The sequence below is a fragment of the Serinus canaria genome, chromosome 6 (genome assembly GCF_022539315.1).
Source record: "Serinus canaria isolate serCan28SL12 chromosome 6, serCan2020, whole genome shotgun sequence".
Lineage (NCBI taxonomy): Eukaryota > Metazoa > Chordata > Aves > Passeriformes > Fringillidae > Serinus > Serinus canaria.
The window spans coordinates 5,194,420-5,216,468 of NC_066320.1; the positions used below are offsets into that span (position 1 = coordinate 5,194,420).

Sequence of the window (22,049 nt, forward strand, 5' to 3'; positions counted from 1 at the left end):
ATTCTGCTGTTCCCACCTCCTGGGATGTTAAAATTGGGTTGCAAAATAGAACATCAGGGTTGGGTGGGGGGAGGATGGTGCAGGAGGATGATACAGGAGGATTGTGCCACTTAACTAGCTGAGTTAATCATCACTGTGGTGTATTTTGATTGATAAATCACTAATTTTCTTTTCACATTCTGGCAAATTTTGGTATTTCTAGATTTTTCCCTCCACTCACAACAAATACTCCTTAAATCCTTAAAATACTGTATAAAAACCAAAAGCTATCTGATATTTATTTTTCATGCATCTCTTATATGAGTCAGTCTGGAGCTTGTTTTGTCTTCTAAAAATTCAAAATCAACTCTTGAAACACTTCTCTTTTCACAAAAACATGTTTAAAATATTGATTATCTGCTTACCTGTGATTCTGCCCAATAAGTAACAGCAGGAATGTCACCTGGGAAGCTGTAAAATAAAGAGAATTTCTTCCAAATGTTCTTTTTCTGCCTAGACTTCGACTGCTACTGTCAATATAGTGGTGACAGATGTCAATGACAACGGACCAGTTTTTGACATGTTTCTCCCCAAAAACCTCTCTGTGCAGGAAGAGGAAGCCAATGCTTTTGTTGGTCAAGTAAGGGTAAGTCAATAAAATTGTGTATTTTATTACCCAAGCTGTCCAGATGATGAGGAAGGAGCACAAAATAATTTTGCCTCAGATGAAACCCATCCAAATATCTTCAGCTGAAATGCAAACTCTCAATTTGTGGCTACAAAGTCACATTTTGGGGGCTTTAAAATGTTGGGATTGTTTTCTTCTCTGTGCTCAATACTGAAAACACTTTGCCACCTAAAAATAGCTCGTTAAAAAGCTTGGGTTTTTGGGGAAATTCCACTGTAAAAACTTGCTGGTAACAGATTTACAGGGTCAAAGCAGTGTTGCCACATTTTTAAATTATTTGTTTTGAGATAGAATTCAAACATGCTGAGCAAGTGACACCTGGGTGTAGGAAATTGTCACACCTAGAGGAAATTTTGAGGCCATGAAGGGGAAAATCAGTTAAACCCTTGAGTGAAATAATTGCTGACCTGGCCTAAAAATAGGGGATAGTGTAAATTTGAGGGTTTGAAGCTGTAATTTTTTATAACACATGGGGGTCTTCTGGATGAGGATTCAGTCTCTTGAAGAAAACATCACTTTTTTTTTTTTTTTTTTTTTTTTTTTTTTTTTTTTTTTCCTGACTCAAGGGAAAGAAGAAAATATTAATTAGAGGGTTTTCTAATCCAGAAGTTGAATATAATGTCTCATATCTGCTGCACTAAGGTTGGATAATGCAGGAGCTGTAGATAAAACAGGAACTGAGAATAATTTTTCAGGAATTTAGGTGGAAAATGTGCCTTTTTTTCTCAGCAGCAACCATATCAAAAGAAAATGGGAGCTCCATAAGTAGAAGCTTCAGAAATCAGGACATTTTGGGTACCATGGGAACCCAAATACCCATAATAATCATGTTCCTTCCCATCCTTATTTTACTTCATAAGAAATCAGAGCTGGTCTTGGACAAAGTTTGGATCCCTTGGTGCAATTAAGTCAGTTTTGATAAATGGTTAAATTATGGCTCAGCTTTGTGTCATTGCCTTCCTGTGGGGTTGTTTTTCATTTTGCATCCTAAAAGGCACAGGTGGAGCATTTCAAATCAGTTCCCAATATCCTTCAAATCCATTTTGTGCTTAGCTGGGACCCTCAAGGCTCAATCATCTTCTCAAACACGAGCTTGCCTCTATTTTTAGCTGTGACAGAACTGTAAAATGCAACAAATAATTGCCACAAGAAGCTCCCTGGCTTCTAAATTAGTGCAATTTCTAAGCTGTGTGGAAATGAAAATATTTATTGTGGTCTTGGGATAGTTTATTCCTACTTGGAGCGACAGAAACTGCTCCTGTCATTTCCTGTCCTGTTTATTCCTGGATGGAGAAAGCTTTTTCTTTATAGCCCAAATACTGGGTGTATTTCTCCTCTCTCATGCTCACAACTGCAAATTGATGTAGGGATATCCATTGGAAATGCCATTCTGGGGTATAGAAAAGACAAATTGGGGCATTTTGGATTTTTTTTTTTCTGGCTCCAGTGTGGTTATTGAAATAATGGTGATGAGAGTTTGGGTGTAGCTGTGTTGTTTGAGGATATTCCTTAAAAACTGAAATAGCTTTTGGTGTTTTGTGCTTCACTGTAGATAAAACCACAGCCAGTATTGGGAGAGGTGTTAATGGGAATAAATTTTGTATGGAAGCTTTAATGTGGATAAAATGTTCATAAAGGGCTATTTTAGGTGGGAATAGCCTGGTAAAAGAAGAAATCCTTACAGTGCTGTGTGTTTTCCCTACCAAGAATTAGCCCACTGATTAACAAAGCTGCTTTTCAGAAAACCTTTTACTCATTTCAAACAGAAACCTAAAATCCACCAGAGCAAGCAGTCATACAGAGGATTTGAAATAAAAAGGCAGAATTTGTGGTGTCCCTTTCCCTTGAAATACCACCTTCCCATTTTACCTGGGGAAAAAAAAAATAGCAAGAAATTTTTACCTTAAAACCCAAGATGTGCCCCTTCAGCTCATGGGGCAGAGAACCTAGTGAGGAAGGACACGGAAAAGGTGTTCAATGTTTTTGATCCCTCAGGATTTTTGACTCAGGAGATTTGGTCTCAGGATTGGTTGCCTGGGCTCACTGTCAGAATTCCAGAGTGGTTTGGATTGGGAGGGATCTTAAATCTCATCCCATTCCAGCCCTGCCATGAGCAGGGAAACCTTCCACTGTCCCAGCTTGCTCTGAGCCCTGTCCAAGCTGGCCCTGGACACTTCCAGGGAGGGGGATTTTAAGCAGTTTAGGGTATAAATCAATCTGAACTCTCCCTGGAATAACTCCACAGCCTAGAGACTTCCATGCTCTACTTTGTTTTCAGTGGGAAAGATGGACTTCCAAATGGATTCCCATAAGGACTTTGATAATATTTGGGGGGTGCTTTCCCAAGGAGATGTGGCAGGAAGGCAGGGAGAGGTTTCCTGTGGGAGAGGGAGGGTTTGGCTATTGTATTTGCTGGGAATGTCCCAGCAAAGGCAGGGATGATGCATCTGACTCCATGTTCTCAGAAGGCTCATTTATTACTTGATAATACTATATTATATTAAAAAATACTGTACTAAAGAAAACAGAAAGGACACTTACTGAATGCTCAAAAGCTAATAATGAAAACTCCTGACTCTTTCCAGAGTCCTGACACAGCTTGGCCCCAATTGGCCAAAGAGTGAAAACAACTCCCAGCAGAATGCAATGGAACAATCACCTGGGGGTGAACAATCCCCGAACACATTCCACATGTGAGCACAACACAGGAGAAGCAATGAGATCAGAATTGTTTTCCTTTTCTCTGAGGCTTCTCAGCTTCCCAGGAGAAGAATCCTGGGCGAAGGGATTTTATCAGAGAGTGTGAGTGCTGCAGTTTGGAGCATTTATTCCATGCAGGCAGGCAATAGCCACCCTTGGAAGTGCCCTCCCTCTCCAGCAGCTCTGCTGCCAGCTGGAGCTGCAGGAGGCACTGGCACAGGAGTGCTGCCTGTGGGCATTCCAGGAGCCTCCTGAAGATGAAAAAGAACAAAAGCCAGGCAGGATAATGCTGCCAGTGGAGTGGATGTGTTTCCAATCCTTTTATTTCACACTGTGTTCTCTGAATTGGGGCAGTCAGAGGTGGATTGGATTCCCTGCTGCTGCTCCCTCTGATCCTGGGGATCCCTCAGCAAGGCAGGAGCACAGCTGCTGCTGTGTGGAAGCCTCCACAAAAGGCCCCCAGGAATCCAAAAAGCTCCAGCTGGCAACTTCACAGTGAAATTGAGACACTTTTTGGTAGTCTAAACCAGCTGGAGATGGGGCATCAGGATGTTCTGCATTGCACACTGCACTTCAATCAATCCCAGGGGCATGGGAGGTAAATAGATGGAATGACACTTAGGAGAGGGATCAATATATTGATCTGAAGGCATGTTCACAGCCTTGGGCAGGGGAAGACAGTCCCCAGCAGTTTGTTAAAGATTCTAAAAAAAGCAGCTTGGGGTTAAATAAAAAACTGTTGAGCTGATGGGACCCCGGAGAGGAAAGACACCCCTTGGCAGAAGTTTTTATTCATTTGGGCTTTTATTTATATCCAGATTGTTTCACCCAACCCCATAATTCATTTATGGTTGGATATTTTGGTGTCATTGATCAGCACTGTGTGAAAAGCCCAGCATGAACGTGTTGCTATCAAGGAGAGATAGCAACAGGGAAGGAAATAAGATGGGAAATAGGGATAAGAATTATCCCAGTGCTCAAGTATCACTGGCCCTTGGATCTTCCCTAAAATGGAAACAGGATGAATTAATTCCAGTAATGAGAGCAGTTTGCAGTGTGTGTGACACCTCTGTCACCTGCTTGGTTTTAAGTTACCAAAGAAATGCCTTAAGAAAGTTGGTTTTTAGGATGGACCTGTTCTTCCTCCTGGAAAAGTTTGGAGGAATTTGTTTGGTTGTACTGTACTAGCCCTCCTGAATGCTGATGAAATGCAATTATTTCCCAGCAGAGCTTTCTGTCCATGGGTATCAGTGAATTCTTACAGGGTCCTGTTTTTATTTAATGAATTCATAAGGTGATAAACCCTGGATCTAAAGCCTGATTTAAATTTCATGGCTGTTGGGTAAAGCTTATTGTGTTGGACTAAATGACCCCTGGAGATCTCCCACAAGCAGCTCCTCCTTTGTTTCTACAAGCAGGAAAGACTCCTTAAAATGCTGGTGATGAATTATTGCCCATGCACATGGCATGGTTGGGATGAGCTGAGCTTTAAGGTCCTTTCCATCCCAAAGCATCTGTGATTCTGATGTTATCACATTACAGTGTCTTGTGGAAAAGTCTAGAAGGAAATCTGAGTTGTCCTAAATCCCCACTGCCTTGTTTTTGGTGTGAAGGGTGTGATTTCCCAAAACCTGCACTGCAGATTACACATTGTGTTAAAAATACAGACTCCTGAAATTAAATTCCCAAATTTTCCGGACTCTAAGACAACTTGAAGGAAACTTAGAGGTGGAGGAAAAAGGAGAAGACCAGGAAAAAAGGGAGATTTATTGGCAGGGGAGGACAATCCAGGAGGAAAAGGAATTAAAATTAGAGGTGGAAGAGATTGGAAAAATCCAGGAATAAAAGGAATTTAATGGCAGGAGAGGACAATCCAGGAGGGAAAGGAATTAAGCCTTTGGGGAAGAGTAAAATCACAGGCTCTGAAGTAAATCTCAGATACCCAGAGTGAGTCCAGAACTCCTGCTCACTGCATGACCCAGTTCCTAACAGTGCAGTTTGAATTCATCTCATAGATGTAAAACAAACAGGAGCAGCTGGGATTTGAGTCAGAATCCATAAAAAAACAAATCAGAGCCCAAAATCAGAGAATCAGAATGGGGCCGTTGAACTCCAACCAGAGAAAGGTCAGACTTCATTTCTTATAACTGGTTGGATGATCACAAGGTCCTTGGGAGAGAACCTTGGTGGTGTCATTTCCTTCAGTTTATTAAGGAATTTGTCCCCAGGGAGGATAAAAAGGATTTTAATAAGACTTTCAGCACTGTCTCTCCCAAGATCCTCATGGAGATGCTGGTCACAGAAAGAATTTCATATACTTCTAGCTGGATTTTCATGTTTGTTAACAGGCAAATCCCCTTAGAACAGGATTTATGTCCCAAGTCCAAAGCTGTGGCATCAGGAGAAAGAGGTGGGGGTCATAGATTTGGGCTATTTATTTCCATTCCAAACCATCAGTGCTGGACAGAATTACCTCTTCTTGCTGGCACCAGGGAATTCCTGGAGGATTTTTGGCAGCAATGGCTGCAGCCACAGTTCTTCATCTTTTTCCACTGTTCCTTGAACTTAGGTCAGCTTGGGCACAGATCAAAGAGGTTTAAAAAGCTTTTTGCCACCCATAACGTGGCCTCTTAAGTGCAAGGATTTCAAAAGCTGTGCTCTTGTCTTCCCTGTTCCCAGAATTTATTATATTTGTGCATTCATCTGCATCTTTGCCCTCCAGATAAGATTTGTGCTTTAGTGCAGTGGAAATATTGATTTTTGTTACCAGCACGTTCATGGCAGTTGACTGTTGGTAGTCCAAGGATTTTCCATGAAAGGAATTCTTGGTTTTGTCTGCTGACACTTTACATTTTGGGATGCCTTTAAGCCCTGTTATCTCTTTCAGCTTGACACCAAATGAAATCTTCTGAATCAGTGATTTCATGTCTCTGGTTCATGCACTTTTTAGATTTTGATGCCTGATTCCCATCCCTGGCAGTGCCCAAGGCCAGGCTGGATGGGGCTTGGAGCAGCCTGGGACAGTGGAAGATATCCCTGCCCATGACAGGGGGTGCCACTGGATGGGCTTTAAGGTCCCTTCCAACTCAAAGTCAAGAGAAATTAAAAAAAAAAAAAAAACAACTTTGGAGAAATACTTGGAAGCCCAGCTAAATGTTTTAGAGTTTAAACAGTATATTCCATCTGTGATTTAGAAAGTTTTTGTTTTGTTTTTGTTTAGGGAGGGCTTTTTGGTGTTTTGGTTTTTTCTAGTGTGCAAACGCACTGGTTTAATCTCTTGATCAAATCATTGCCAAAGAACACACTCATCAAAACCCCAAATTTTTTACTCATCCTTTAAGGACAACCAAGTCTTCAAGGTTAGGATTTTGTTGTGTGCCAGCCTAGCTGGGCTGGTTGAAGCTATGAAGCATTAAAATGTGATGAACTCTTGTAGGAGGTTCACCAGCCCATCCAGTGATAGGTTTGCAGCCATGAGCTTTTGGATTTTCATTTATTTTCATTTAGATTTGCTCTTAGGGTTTAACTGCTCTTAATGTGCAGTTTTGTTTGGAATCACATTTAATTGGTTTTGGAATTAACCCTCCAGGTGCACTGGAATTGGCAGAGACTGTGGAAGTAATCATCCAGGGTTCTTCTGGCTTGTCTAATGCCTAAAAATGGGGCAGTGTTTGAAAATTATGGCAGTATTTGAAATTTTACAGGGTGTTTCCTTAATCCTACCATGAGTGGAGTGAAGGATAAGCTGCCATGACCTGGGAATTCAGTAGGATGCTGAAGTTCCTGGAGGTTATCCACAAAACCTGCAGGGTTTTTCCAGAGGATGTGTGTGCACTTGGGCCTCAAAGAAGTAGAACTTGCCTTGAAATTGCAAGGCAGCCAAAATCAAAGAATCAAAGACTGGTTTGGGTGAGGGACCTCAAAGCCCATTCAGTGCCACCCCTGCCATGGGCAGGGACACCTTCCACTGTCCCAGGCTGCTCCAAGCCCCAAAGTCCAGAGCTTCTCCTCTCCAGGCTGAACAATCCCAGCTCTCCCAGCCTTTCCTCCCAGCAGAGCTGCTCCATCCATCTAAGAAAATTTAAAAGTGAAAGGCCGTGTAAAAGCTGGCAAGGAGCTGCAAAAGAGAGGAAAAGCCTTTCTGAACTTTAGCAAAGAAGGAAAGTCCAAACTTTTATGGATGACTGATGTTCCCTCCTTAAAATTCTTACAAATATTTGGTTTATGACAAAGAGGTCAGGCACATTTCAGATATTTGTGGCCTCTGATTGCATCTGGGAGATGTTAATTTTGTCCTGTGGATACAAACTGTAATCTCCCTGCAAAACAAGTCCAAAATCCAATCTAACACTCCCACCCACACTTGATTTGCTGTTTGACACAAATGAGAGGCTTGGGAATACTTCCAACCCAGAGTAATAAACCCATTAAACCCTCAATAATAAACCTATTAAACCCCTAGTATAAAAGAATCATGTTATTTGCCACGAGGACAGTAATTCTCACCAACAGCATCATTTGGATCCTCCAGCACAATTCCTGCCTTGAGCTGTGGAATACTGGGGGAGCTGTCCAAAATCAGGAGTTTGGTTGCCTTGGGTAGGGATTGTGGGGAACTTTTGCTCCTGAAGAAGGGAAATTTAAACTGAAGGAAGCTGGTTGTGTGGCAGAGTGGTCCCTCAGAAATGTTTCAGCCCTCAGGAAAGGGGGATACCAGAAACAGTAAATTGCTCAAGCAAGACTTTTTGGCTCCTGTCCCATTAGCTATTCTTAAATTTGAAGTGAAGTTCCCCAAGCCTATGAAGTGCCTTTTTCACCTAATCAAAGAAAAAACTTCTGAGCTTATTTCCTTTTTAAAAAGACAAAATATAGTTTTGTCACTCTGACAACAAAGAGCACATTCCTACAGGTACCCACCATGCTTGTCTCTGACTTGGAGTAGTTATGTTGTCTTAGATAGCAAAGGTTCTATCATCATCATAGTACTCATTGGGCTTGCAAGATCACCCTCTACAATTCCCCCTCTTTCTTTTAACCACAGAGTTGCAGCATTTCCAGAAGTACATATTCAAATAAATTAACATTATTTCATATTTGTATATTTCATTTAGAATTAAGAGTTATACAAATGTTCAAAACAGCATGTTACAGCACAGACATATATATATTTCTAAATATTAGTTTAGTTATACAGCTTTTCCCAATTTACAAAAGCATTTATCTTCAAGGTCTTTTACACTCATATTTAGCAAACACCAATAGCTGTAATTGATATATTTTGCCAATAGTTCAGTGCTCAAGTCCTGTTCCCAAATCCACAGGGTTATTTGATCAAATCCAGTTTCCCCCAAATCCATAGGGCAATAAAGTTTAGTCCCGAATCACGTCGGGTTCACCATTTGTTGTCTTGGCTAGCAAAGGTTCTATCATCACCATAGTACAAGGATTTCATATTATCAGAGCTTCATACCTTCTTGATACAGGCAGCTCCTCTACACACTGACTTCTCCAGGTCCTGGCAGCAATCTGACTCTCCTCATTCCTCTTTCCTCACTCTTATCTAGCACTAGTTCTTATTGATTGCAGGTGTGGCCTGTTAAGATCAGGCCTGCCTCCAATCTTCAGCAACTGAAACACCTGCAACTCATTGGGCTTGCAAGATCACCCTCTACATAGTAACCTTTGGAATAGTAACCAAGTAGTAACCTTGTTTTGATGTTTTCTAGCTCCAGCATTCCAGGCACAAAACCTCAATTAATGTGCCTAAATCCTGTCACCATCATGAGCAAGAGCTGAGGATACAATAGGAGGCTTCTTTTGCAAAGGATGATAATGATATAATGAATATTGTTCACATTCAAGCCCTTGTCATTGTATTTCAGAGTTAATGATCCTTTAGATGTGTCTCAGTCATTCCCATCTCCCAGGACTTTGTTTTCCTGCTGTTTGAGGTGGAGGGAGATAATTTGTTACTTTGGAACAGTGGTGGTTCATATTCCTCAGGGTTTCCTGGTGATGTGGGAGCTGAGCTGGTAACACAAATCAGAATTTACCACATCAGGTGTAGGCTGTCACCTTGTAGGTGATGGCATCTCTAATAAGTGTGGGATGGATTTTCTGGGAAATAAAGTAGGGAGTCATTTATATTCCCAGGTGTCCATGTTTGTTTTATCATGCAGTACTTCATGAATTAGAGGTGGAAGTAAGAGTCATCCTGGAGATCTGAGGAGTCACCAGAATATCAGCAGTACTTGTTCTGTCTCTTTGCATGGACACATTTTTCCTGATTCTGGGTAAACAGCAGGAGATGTATCCTGGGCTCATCCCACAGTGGGGAGGGAGGGAATGCTCCCCCTCTCTTCTGCTCAGGTGAGAGCCCACCTGGGATTCAGTGCACAGTTCTGGTGGCCCCAACATGAGGAGGGATGGAACTGTTGGAGCAGATCCAGAGGAGGTTATGGAGATGCTGAGGGCTCTGGAGCACCTTCCCTCTGGAGCCAGGCTGGGAGAGCTGGAAGTGCTCAGCCTGGAGAGGGGAAGGGTGTGGAGACCTCACAGCTCCTTCCAGGAGAAACTGGAGAGGGACCCTGTAACAGGAACTGCAGTGACAGGACACAGAGAATGGCTTCCCACTGCCAGAGCAGGGATAGATGGGATAATGGGAAGAAATTGTTCCCTGGCAGGGTGGGCAGGCCCTGGCACAGGGTGCCCAGAGCAGCTGGGGCTGCCCCTGGATCCCTGGCAGTGCCCAAGGCCAGGTTGGACATTGGGGTTTGGAGCAGCCTGGGACAGTGGGAGGTGTCCCTGCCCATGGCAGGAGGTGGCACTGGATGAGATTTAAGGTCCCTTCCAACCCAAACCATTCTGGGTTTCTGGGATTCAGTGAGATGGACAAGGCAGAAATGGGCCAGCATTTGAGATGCAATGACACTATGACTCTGTCTTAGAATCTCTTCTGTTCCTGTTGTAGTTTACCTCTTTTTGCTAGTTCTCTCCTCTTGTTTGGGTTTTTTATTCTGGTTTGGGTTTTTTTTTGGTCTCAGTTTCCATGGTGCCTGTGTCCCCAGTGGCCTTTGAGGGCTGTGTTGCCTCCAGCAATCACAGCTTCTGCTGCCCTGTGTCAGGTAGGAGCAGCCTCTGCAAGGCTGTGCAGACCCTTCTGCCTTTCAATACATCTGCTGCTCCTTTTAGGGTCTGCTGTCATCTGGTGGCCCCTTAACTACCAAAACTTCATGTCTCTCACCATATTTTTTTGCGAATCACTGGGGCTGAGTTGTGGTGGAAAGCCTTTAGTGGGTACAGGAACGTGTTCTTGCCTCTTTTTAGTCCTCCTCTTTTCTCCTTGGCTTTGGGACTTTGTTTGGGATTCAGGTGATATGGGAATGAACTGTTTCCTTGCTTCTCCCCACCTCTGTCCCTGTTCACTCAGGGAATTCAGCCCAGTGTTGGTAATGACCAAATGGGATTAATTTATTGGGATGCCACTGGTTCCTTTTGTCAGGGGTGGGGTAAATTCAACCAGGGCTGGTTTTTTAAGCAGAACTTCCTGAAAGCTCCTCATTTCTCACACCTTCTGTTTCCTCACTTCCTGGCCAGTTATGTTGGTGACAGATCTGGGGGTGAAACTGGGGTTAAAGTTGTCCATTTTGGTACAAAGTGAAGACTGCAAAGCAAGACAGAAAGTGTCCACACCCACAGCAAGTCCTTGTCCAAGGAGCTGCTTCCCAGAGGCTCTGACAGGCTCTGGGAAATTATTTCCAAGTGGGAACAGTTGTGCACCCTTGAGACAGAGTTCTTTTAGGAAACAGATTAAACTCTTTTTCTTTCTTATCCATAGAGAGAACCTTATCTCTTTTCAAGTTTAGAGTGATAAAAATGTTAATTCTTCACCAGTGTTATGGTGCTACAATCCCAATTAAATACTTGGATTGTATTGAATTATCCATTTCTCCATGGAAAGGGTGCTCAGGCCTTGGCAGGGGCTGCCCAGGGAGCTTTGCAGTGCCCATCCCTGCAGGTGTCCCAGGAAGGGCTGGAGGTGGCACTCAGTGCTCTGGGCTGGGCACAAGGTGGGCACTGGGCACAGCTGGCACTCCATGGGCTGGCAGGGATTTTCCAGCCTCAACCATTCTGGAATTCTGTGAACCAAATCAGTCCTGCAGAACTTGGCAAAGGTGTTTCTGCCTAAGGCTGTGCACAAATGAGTTCACAACATTCATAGTCATGTTTTTAGGAACCCAGTTCAAAGCCTGCCATATATTTGAAAGTAATTTTAATTTCCTTTCCTAAACAAGAAGTTTATCTATTCTAAAACATGCTTCCAAACTAACCTGATGCAAAACTTGTCTCATGAGAATTTTTTGTCACGGTTTCCAATTATAGGCGTATTTCAGATTACTCTTGGAGATTCCTTTGGGGATTTTTGGTTTGTTTGTTTGGTTGGGTTTTTTTAGATCTGTTATTTCTACAGAGGAAATGGAATTGATGGGAAATTAAGCAAATCCAGCTGACAGATGTGGATTAGAAGGATGCTATGTACCGATGGACCAGTCAGAATGGAGTTGTAGCAAACCCTCTTTAGCACATGGGCATGATGCAGGGAAGAAACACAGTGATTGTTTTCCTTATTAGCAATTTTAATTAACTTTTAATTGATTTCTAGCAAGATAAATGGTTCCATTACCGAGCCTTACAGTGAACACCATCACCAGAATTAAGCATTCCCGGTGACTGTTCTGAAAACAAAACATGCAAATCTCTTATGATCTTCACAGATGTCATTCATAAAGGCAAATAAATGAGAATGGAGTAGGGCAGAGTGCCCTTTGTATAATTTAGGCAACCTTGTTCATCACGCCCTAATTTAATTAAGAGGAGGCAAAATAACAGGTCAGCATTTCAACCTGAGAGCTCTATAAAAACCTATTAATTTTGTCCATCCCTATAATTATGTGATAACAATAATTATTTAGCTGATGCTGAAATCTGAGGCTTGGTTCAATGTGTGAGAACAAAGATACCAACTAAAGATTGAGGTGGTTTTCTGTGGCAATCATCAGCCTGTAGTGAGCACAGAAGAATAAGGATGAAATATGACAATGTTTGGGTTTGAAGAACAGGAACAGGAGCAAAACAGAAATTTAAGTAGTTCTTCAGAGAGCAGCGATGAAAATATCACTGAGTGTGACAAATGTGTTAAGTGGAAAGAAAATTTCTAAGTCACGTGTCCCTTCTGTCTGCATCCATCCTTCATCTAAATTCATATTCCATAAGGATTTGGGCAGCAATGAAACACTGCTTCAGTGTTAAATAAAAATTCCTGTCAGACACCACCCAATCCTCATCCTTCAGCTATAGAATTATCTGAGGGCTTGGCTTCACAAGAATCAAATTCATCCTTTGTTGAAGTTCAGAGAATCTTCATAGAATCCCATAGGACAGAATCCCAGAATCATTTAGGATAGGAAAACTTCCAGGATTGAGTCCAGCCTGTGCCTGATCCTACCCCAGAGCACTGAGTGCCACCTCCAGCCCTTCCTGGGACACCTGCAGGGATGGGCACTGCAAAGCTCCCTGGGCAGCCCCTGCCAAGGCCTGAGGACCCTTTCCATGCAGAAATTCCTGCTGCTGTCCAAGCTGAGCCTCCCCTGACACAACTTCAGGCTATGTCCTCTTGTCCTGTCAAAGTTTCCAAGGCTGAGCAGCTAAATGTGCCTTTTCTCCTGAAGGGATCCAGTTAGCCTAGCTCCTGTCACTAGGAATGGAGCCATTTGTTTCTGTGGGATGCTTTATCTTCAGTCACAGCTCAGACAGAGGCAGGCTGCCCCAGACACCACAGATTTGGCAGAATCCTTCCCTGCCTCACCTGATTTCTGTCCTCTGGGCGTCTTTTGTGCGTTAACCCATGATTTTCCTGCTGTCTCTTCAGGCTACAGATGCAGATGCTGGGGTTAATGGGCAAGTCCACTACAGCCTGGCCAACTTCAAGAACCTGTTCAGGATTACCTCCAACGGCAGCATTTACACGGCCGTGAAGCTGGACAGGGAGGTGAGGGATCACTACGAGCTCGTGGTGGAGGCGACCGACGGAGCCGTGGACCCGCGGCGCTCCACGCTCACCCTGGCCATCAAGGTGCTGGATATTGATGACAACAGCCCCGTGTTCACCAACGCCTCCTACACTGTCTGTGTGCCAGAGAATCTCCCACCAGGAACTGTCTTCCTGCAGCTGGAGGTGAGGAGGTGGTGAGTGAAGGTGCTGCGTGGTTATTCTGTGATATTCAGGGTTCTTGTTTAACTTGGCAGTGAGACTGCAGGAAAAGATTGGGAGCTGGAGCATGGGGGTGTGGGTTTTTTGCCCAGAGCAGCTGTGGCTGCTCCTGGATCCCTGGAAGTGGCTGAGACCAGGTTGGATGAGGATTGGAGCAGCCTGGGACAGTGGAAGGTGGCCCTGCCCATGGCAGGAGGTGGCACTGCTTGGGTTTTGATCCTTCTGGGATTCTGTGATCCTGGCAGTGGCCAAAATCAGGTGCTCAGAGACGGGAGCTAAAACCAGCTTTAGTTACCACTGTCATTTTCCCAGAACACTGTGTTCATTTCCCACAGCTTGAACCGTCAGTGAGTTCTTCATTCCTCGTGTCGGTGCACATTGCATACAGTTACAACAACACAGTTCAACTCAAGATGTTCTCAGCAGTTTGCCCTTTAAACCTCAGAGGGATATTTTGTGAGAATGTGTGGGGGTCCCAGTTGCCAGGGTCCCAGTTTTTGGTTTCTCTGGGTCTGGATTGAAGGCACTTGAGACAGTAATTCTTGTTTGGACTCAGGTGTTTATTATTTGTTATCAGTAAAACAGTCTCACTACTGTGAGTTTGGCAGCAAGGCACAAAATGCCCAACAATCTCTTGGTACAGGACTTTTAAGACTAAACTATCCAATGAAGGGCTGACACCTGGATTATTTTCCATTTTACCCCAATAACTGATCCCACAGAGCTGCAATGGGGACTTTTCTGCCCAATTACAAAATGCCACCCATGAAAAAGAAGCATGAAGAAGAAGCCCAGGATGACACCCTGTGCCCTCCATCCTGCTTCCATCCACAACACACTAAAAATCCCAAACCCTCAATTTCTCACCCAGTGACACACCCACACTGGTCTCTATAATCTATTTCACACTTTTGTGGGTTCCAGTCTATCTTGAAGTCCAGGAAACTTTCTCCATGGATGAGGGTCAAAGTCAGTGCTCCCCTGGGGGTCAGGGCACCCCAGGGCAGACAGAGAAATATTGCCAGTGCCCTTGGTTTCCACAAGGATGGATTTTGTTTGATGTCCCTCTGTTCCCTGCAGGCCAAGGACGTGGACCTGGGTGCAGATGTGAACTATCGGATCCGCACTGAGGAAGCCCGGGAACACTTTGCCCTGAACAAGCACACGGGAGAGCTGTCGCTCCGGAAATCCTTGGATTATGAATCCTTCTCTGACACAGAGGCAACCTTCACCTTCCTCGTGGAGGCCTTTGACAGCAAGGGCACCATGCCACCTGGGCTAGCCACTGTCACCGTCAGAGTCAAGGTAAAGGGGTCACTCCTCAGCCAGCAGCATCCTCTCCCAGAATATTCCATCACCATCCAGGTGTCCTTAGGAAGCACCAGCACTCTCTGCTCTCCTGCACCTCACTTGTATGAGTGTTATTCTGTTCAGTTAAACACACACTTTGTAACAGCTGCAATTGTTTTCCCCATGTGCAATTACATAGTTAAATGCTGGATTTATGAAATCAAAGAACACCAGACACAAATACAAACATTTTGTCCTCTAGAATCTCTAAAAGTAATCCCTAATCTGAAATAAAACCCCCATGGAATTGTTTGCAAAAGTGACACATGTTGTCTTAGATAGCAAAGGTTCTATCATCATCATCATAGTACGAGGATTTCATATTATCAGAGCTTCATACCTTCTTGATGTTGCTCACAGGCAGCTCCTCTACACACTGACTTCTCCAGGTCCCCACAGCAATCTGACTCTCCTCACTCCTCTTTCCTCACTCTTATCTAGCACTAGTTCTTATTGATTGCAGGTGTGGCCTGTTAAGATCAGGCTCACCTCCAATCTTCAGCAACTGACCCAGCTGCAACTCATTGGGGGACAAGATCACTCTCTACAGACACAGTCACTTTTCAGCCCACAAATTGTAATTTCAAGACCCACTGGGGTGTATTGAGTGCTGTTATGGCACAGCACACCCTGGATTCCAGATTCTGCTGCTGGGAAATCCAACTCTGCAAAGGAGCAGCCTGATTTAGTGTCTTGCACCATGAACTGCAGTGAGTTACAGCCTCACCTCAGGGTTTCAGGGGCAACCCCAAGGGTGCTGGTGTCCATTTGGGAATAATCCACAAATGAAATGTGTTTTATCTGGGACTAAAACACTTCCCCATCTTCGTTTCCCTGTGTCCAAGAGGAGAGGAGAGCTCCGATGCCTTAATCCTACCCATAGCATTCCCAAAGTGCAGCTCTGTGAGTCATTCTGTCCTTTTGAGCAATTGCTTGAGTTTTTGTGAGCTATGGGAGAAAAGAGACTTTACTTGCTCAGATTTTAGTGAAGGAGCAAAAATTGTAGCAGGACCAAGAGCACAGCTCACAAATGTTCAGTTTAAATGTGCCTGTAAAAAGCATTTGGCAGTCATAGGAGTTCAGCCTGTTCTGTATCTGCAGGTGCTTGAATTGCCACTTGGTTTTGAGTAATTCTGTTTGTCAGTCTCAACTGAGCTCACAATTCTTTTAGGACAGTAAATGTCTCCCATTATTAGCTCTGGTGACAATGCCAGAAGGCTTCTATGATGCCTCTCTGTCTGCAGAATGTCTCAGTGTGAGGTGCAGGTCACCTGTTCCTGACTAATCTCTGCTTTTCCCCAGCACATTCCATGTCATTGACAGGAAACAGCTTTTCCATCATTCCCTGAGCTGCTTCTGTTGGACTTTTACAGAGCAAGTTGCTCAAACCTCAGATTTTTTTCTTAAAAGAAGCCTCTTCCCAGCACACTGAATTTTTGAGAGAATAGTTTGGGTTGGTTTAGATGAGTTTTTTGGGGTTTTTTAAAGGTTTTAATGTAGGATTGTGTTCAGAGAAAAGCTGTTGTCTGTTTGACTGTGTGGTTGATTGTATTAATCAATGTCAGGGAAAATTGCAGTTCAGCTCAGTGGCCTCAGTACCAGCAGCCTGTGCACATTCAAAGGAGGGAACAGGGAATTTAAGGAGGGAATTAATAGGATCAAAAAATCAGTTCATGCTCTCTTGGAAACTCTTCCTACACATGAGCAACAAAATGGGAGCATGATGATGCTTTGGAGAGGCTGGAATACCAGGATGGAGCCAGAAGTAACAATTTTGGAGTAAAAGATGTTTGGCTGGTGACAGAACTGGGCCTGGAAGGGAGGACAAGCAGGGAATTCTTTAAGTGAGAAAGAAAATAAATCAAATTTAAGGTGGGTGTTTTCATATTCAGTGACAAGCTGAGTTTTGCAACAGATCAGGGGACATAATCAAATATTATTTAAATGCTGAGATGAAGATGATTATTAGCTTCCAGCCTGGAGTGAGAGGTAGGACAGGGAAATTTTGAGTGGCACTTGAGAGAATGGAGGAGGACTTGTGGAAAAGCCAGATTTAATATCAAAATGTGTTGGGCAGTTGTCATTAGCAGGCTTTATGTCAGGTGGCAGATATTTTGAACATTGGTCACAAGAGGTGTCTGGATGTTTAATTTGAGCTTGAAGATGAACTTCCCAGATACCAAATTCACAGGGGTGAGGGGAGAGGGTGGAGGGTGAAGGCAGAACCGTGTGCTGTCCCTGTTTGAGATGAGAAGGATCCTCAAGACACCTCAGAAAGCTGATCCGAGAGTCAGAGCAGCAGGAGCAGGGTGCAGAGTCTTGAAACCAAGTGAGAACAAGAGCAGGCCACCCTTTCCTTCCCACTCAGCCTCTTCTGCTCCTGCTGCAGGAACTGGATGTGTTTCCTCTGAGTAGTTCCTGAGCTTTCCCTTTGTTTAGAGGCTGGGCTTTGAGTAATTACTTTAATACAGGGTTTGAGAGCCCAAGCAGGAACTAAACCAAGTGCAGATGCCCCACAGCCCCCAACATAAGAACACAAAATTGAACTAGAGGGAAGCAGAGGCAGTGCTGGGGCCAAGCTCGTGTCACCATCACAGACCCAGCCCCTCCAACCCTCAGGACTTTATTTGTGCTATTACTGAGTTCTCCAGCCCTCTGGGGCTCCCACTGCTCTGCTCACATTTGTCATTTCTCCCAGCCCAGCTCTTCACTGCAAGCACTGTAATTTTTCCTGGGTAATGGAATTGTGTTAAGCAGCTATGGATGTCTGATGGTGTCGTCCATCATCCGTGAGGTATCCAATGGAACGAGCACACCCAGAGCCCCCTGCTCCCTGTGGCTGCAGGAGGGGGATGCACACTGGGCTGTTCTTTGGACTCTCAGCCCTTGGCATGACAAGTTACAAATAGTTTGCATTAACCTGCCCTCAGCTGGGTCGAGGCACAGATTGCAGAGCGGGGCTTTCACTGCAGGAGGAACAACTTCAACTTTACCCTCACGTGGGGATGGAGCAAGTTCTTGGCCTCTGCTGCAGCCAAAAGGCTCCTTGCATTGTGAGGATGTCCTGGGACTGCTTTGGCAGAGAAAGCCAAAGATGAATCAATGAATTCATGGAATCATTTAATTGAAAATGGCCTCTGAGATCACTGAGTGAAACCATTAACCCCGCACCACTAAACTGTGTCCTCACGTGCCATATCCACACTTCTTCCAAGGCCTTCATCCACTCTTCTTCCAGGGATTGCAACGCCTCCTCTGCCTTGGGCAATCCCTCCCAATATCTGGCCACCCTTTGGATGAAGAAACCTTCCTAATATCCAACCTGAACCTCCCCTGGTGCAGCTTGAAGTTGTTTCCTTCTGTCCTGTCATTGTTTTCTGGGAGAAGAACCTGATCCCCACCTGACAACAATAATTATTGCATCCATTCAAGTATTTCCAAGGAGGAATTGTCTAAGTGGCACAGATTTCTCCCCACCACCTCAGACAGACCAAGATTTTTCTCTTTTCCCCCTGTTCTCAGATCCTTTTGCTTTCTTAACATTTCCCCTGAAGCAGCAAGAAGCCACAGGGTGTCTGGGAGGGCTGAGATGGTTTTGCTTCTTGTTGTACACACAAGCATCCTCTCACAATCCATGTAATTCCCAGTACTGGAAAAAGCAAAATCCTTGCTGTTCAAATTATTATGGTTTAGAATTTGGAAGCAACTATTGTGGTAATAGGGTTTGATAACAGAAACAGTTGCTCTTAAGTGAGTAATGCATTCCTAAACATAAATAATGAGAATTTCTGTATCATGGGGTCTGTAAGGTCTCTGCATATTTTATGCTATGTCCTTCTCTTCTGATTACCAGCATTTTTTTTAATTATTATTTTGCCTTTTCTTGTTTGTAGAAGTGCTTTTCTTCTCTTTGTGGGTTGGGGATTGGTTTTCTTTGGAGTTTTTCAAGGACATTGTGTGGTGGAATGAAGCCATTGTCACAGGTGAAGGATTTGAAGTGGGAGAGCAACTAGAATGACTAAAAACCTGAGGGTTTCAGTTCTAACAAAGCAAAAAAAATGAGGAGGTGGTGAGGTGATTGGGACCTGGCTGATCACAGGGGTCATGATCAGTTGCACAGGGTGTGGTTGGTGACTGTCACTGCAGGTGTCCCCAGGGCTCAATGCTGATCCCAGGATTATTTAAATTGTTCATTGATGATTGTGGAGGAGCAGCCTCAGGCACCAGCACAGGCTGGGGGGGCAGCTCTATGGGGAAGGACTTGGGGGGACACTGAGCTGTCCCTGGGGCCAGCAGAGTGTCCTGGGGCCATGGAGGCCAAGGGGAGCCTGGAGGCAGCAGGAAGAGCCACCCAATGAACATCTTTTCCCATTTAAAGAACAGAGCAGCCTCATAAAACTTATGGGAAGGTGAAAAAAAGTCAGCTGGATTGCCTCCAAAATATTTTTCATTTCTGGCGACACTAATGGAATTACAAGCCTGGGGTTGGGCTACAGTGCTGGTAAACAGATTTATTTCTTTCCCTTCATCTCAACTGATCAGTTCAATCATCTGCCAGTCATTTATTGCCTCGTGTATTCCATCATGAATATTATCCCTTAATTTATAGGATGAGCTACTTTAGGGCCTGCTGAGCACTAAGTGGGAAAGAGATGCAGTTGTGCCATGTGAGCAAGAGCCTGTTCTGTGCAGCTTCAGACAAAGCCCTGTGTAAAGCACTTCTGCACCCACTCACAGGCAAAATTCAAGGGGCCACTTTGGCCATATCAGCATCGTCACAAGGATGCTGAACTTGGTGTCACTAAGGTGTGTTCATTATGAGAGGCCAAGAGGATGGGGAAGGACTTGAAGTTCTTGATACTCCAGTATTTGATGAAATTGGTATTTCTTGGAATACCAGAGTGGTTTGGGTTGGAAAGGACCTTAAAACTCATCCAGTGCCACCCCTGCCATGGGCAGGGACACCTTCCACTGTCCCAGGCTACTCCAAGCCCTGTCCAGCCTGGCCTTGGGCACTGCCAGGGATCCAGGGGCAGCCACAGCAGCTCTGGGCACCCTGTGCCAGGGCCTGCCCACCCTTCCAGGGAACAATTCCTAATTCCCAATATCTCATCCATCCCTGCCCTCAGGCAGTGGGAAGCCATTCCCTGTGTCTTGTCCTGCCATCCCTTGTAAATTCTCTCTCTCCAAGGTCCTCAATCCAATCATTGCTATCAAAGAGAATTTAAGCTGGACAGATGCAGAGATGGAGTTTTCAGGTTTTCAGCACAGAGAGACTTCGGACAACAAATATTTGGAGCAAGTCCTGGGCTTTGTTCTGAGCATAGCCCAAAGCCCCAGACGTGTTTTGCTTGTAAACAGGTGAATAATTGAAGATTACATCTGGTGGCTTCTTAAAACACCTCTAACCCTTGCACAGAAGTGGATGCAGCACATGAGTGCAGTCCCCAAGCACAGGTTCAGGAATGGGGCAGTAAACCTCCCACAAAGAGGTTGTAAGAAGTCATGAAATCACCTTTTAAATGTGAGGCACAATCCCAGAATGGGGCCAAACTGCAGCATCTTAAAACCTTCCACAGTTCACTGCTCCAGCTACATAAATCCAGGCTGCTATTAAGATATTTTCCAAAATATGGAAATGGGAAATCTGGGAAATGGGTTCTCCATATTTCTCACTTTCAAATACCTGGGCTGCCTATTTTGACAGTAAGGTAGTAACAGATTTACATATATAATATCTAATAACATATTTACAGATAACTACAAAGCAGCCTTGGTGTCACTGCTTCTCTGGCTGCAGATTTATTCTATTTTTATACAGATTTATTTACAAAGCAGAGCAAAAGGCAAAACATAACACCCCCAAAGCTGTCTCCCTACCACAGATACTCTTCATCTACCACTTTTTGTTGGTTTTGTTCCTCCTTGCTCCCATGGGGCAGCACAAAAGCACTACAGGATCCTGACATCCCTCCCCTGCACAAAGAAAGCACAATTTGGGAGAGGTGGTTTAATTTTAGTGTTCTTGAGGATCTACATTTGCACCTTCAAAAGAAAATTAAGACCTGTGAAGGGATTTCTTGATGCCAGATCATTAACTCAGCTGTTCCCCTTGCTATATGCATGATCCCATTTCCCACCACATTCCTCTTTCTCTGAGCAGGACGCAGCTCATTCCCAGGGCTGGTATTTAGGGAAAAAAGATGGGTAGGAAACAAACCCTGCCCTGTCTGCAAGGAATATGAAAATGCTGAACAAAAATGTTGGGAAGTGAGACTGTCATCTGGCAAAGAGGGGAAACAGAGCAGGAGGGGAGGGAAGGCATTAAGGAGGAAATCAATATGTAATTTAAAACTCATTAAGGAAGTCACTTGCTGTAATGCACTGATACTAACCCAGGTGCTCCCAGACAAGTGGGGACAGGCCAAACACAGAAAAATCCTTGAGGTGCAGCATTCCCAGCATAAAATAGCCTTGGGAATGTCAGTGTACTCAGGGACATTCTTGGTTTTTTGGTTTATGGGGACACCAAGGGATGTTTCATGCTTGTGCCCCGCTAAGCTGGAAATGTAAATATTTAATACCTGGGTGTTAAACCCCCTCTTCCTCCTCTTTCACTGCTCTGGGAAAAGCTCTCCTTGGATTCCAGTCTCTGCCTCCAGATTCCCAGAGAATCGTGGAATGGTTGGTGTTGGAAGGGACATTAAAGCCCGTCCCCTTCCACCCCTGCCATGCGTAGGGACACCTTCCACTGGACCAAGTGACATCTCCCAATTAACACACAACATTAAATGAGTGGCAGACTGGTCTGATTTGAATTTACCACAAACCTAAAGACTTTCTACAGAAGAATAAACTTTAATTGGAAAAAGCGTTTTGGTAGAAATCTTGCTTTATAAAAGGAAAAATGAAAAACTGAGTTTATTTTTAATCTCCATACAAACAGAAGCAACTCTGGATGACCCTGCAAAATATTTAAGATATGTCTAGGTGTTTATACAAATATATACATACATTTATCTATCCTTGTCTATTTCAGGCACAAGAATTTGTGCAAATTCC

The 22,049-nt window shown here is 44.1% G+C and overlaps 1 protein-coding gene across 4 annotated transcripts in view; it reads left to right on the forward strand.

Annotated features, from left to right (window-relative positions):
- PCDH15 (protocadherin related 15) overlaps positions 1-22,049 on the forward strand; it is a 263,505-nt gene that overhangs the window by 156,358 nt on the left and 85,098 nt on the right. For all 4 annotated transcript variants that reach the window (XM_030241129.2, XM_030241128.2, XM_050976520.1 and 1 more), the window contains 3 exons: positions 497-625; positions 13,296-13,601; positions 14,718-14,942. In XM_030241129.2, coding sequence (XP_030096989.2) covers positions 497-625; positions 13,296-13,601; positions 14,718-14,942 — 660 coding nt within the window. The remainder of the gene's footprint in view (positions 1-496; positions 626-13,295; positions 13,602-14,717; positions 14,943-22,049) is intronic.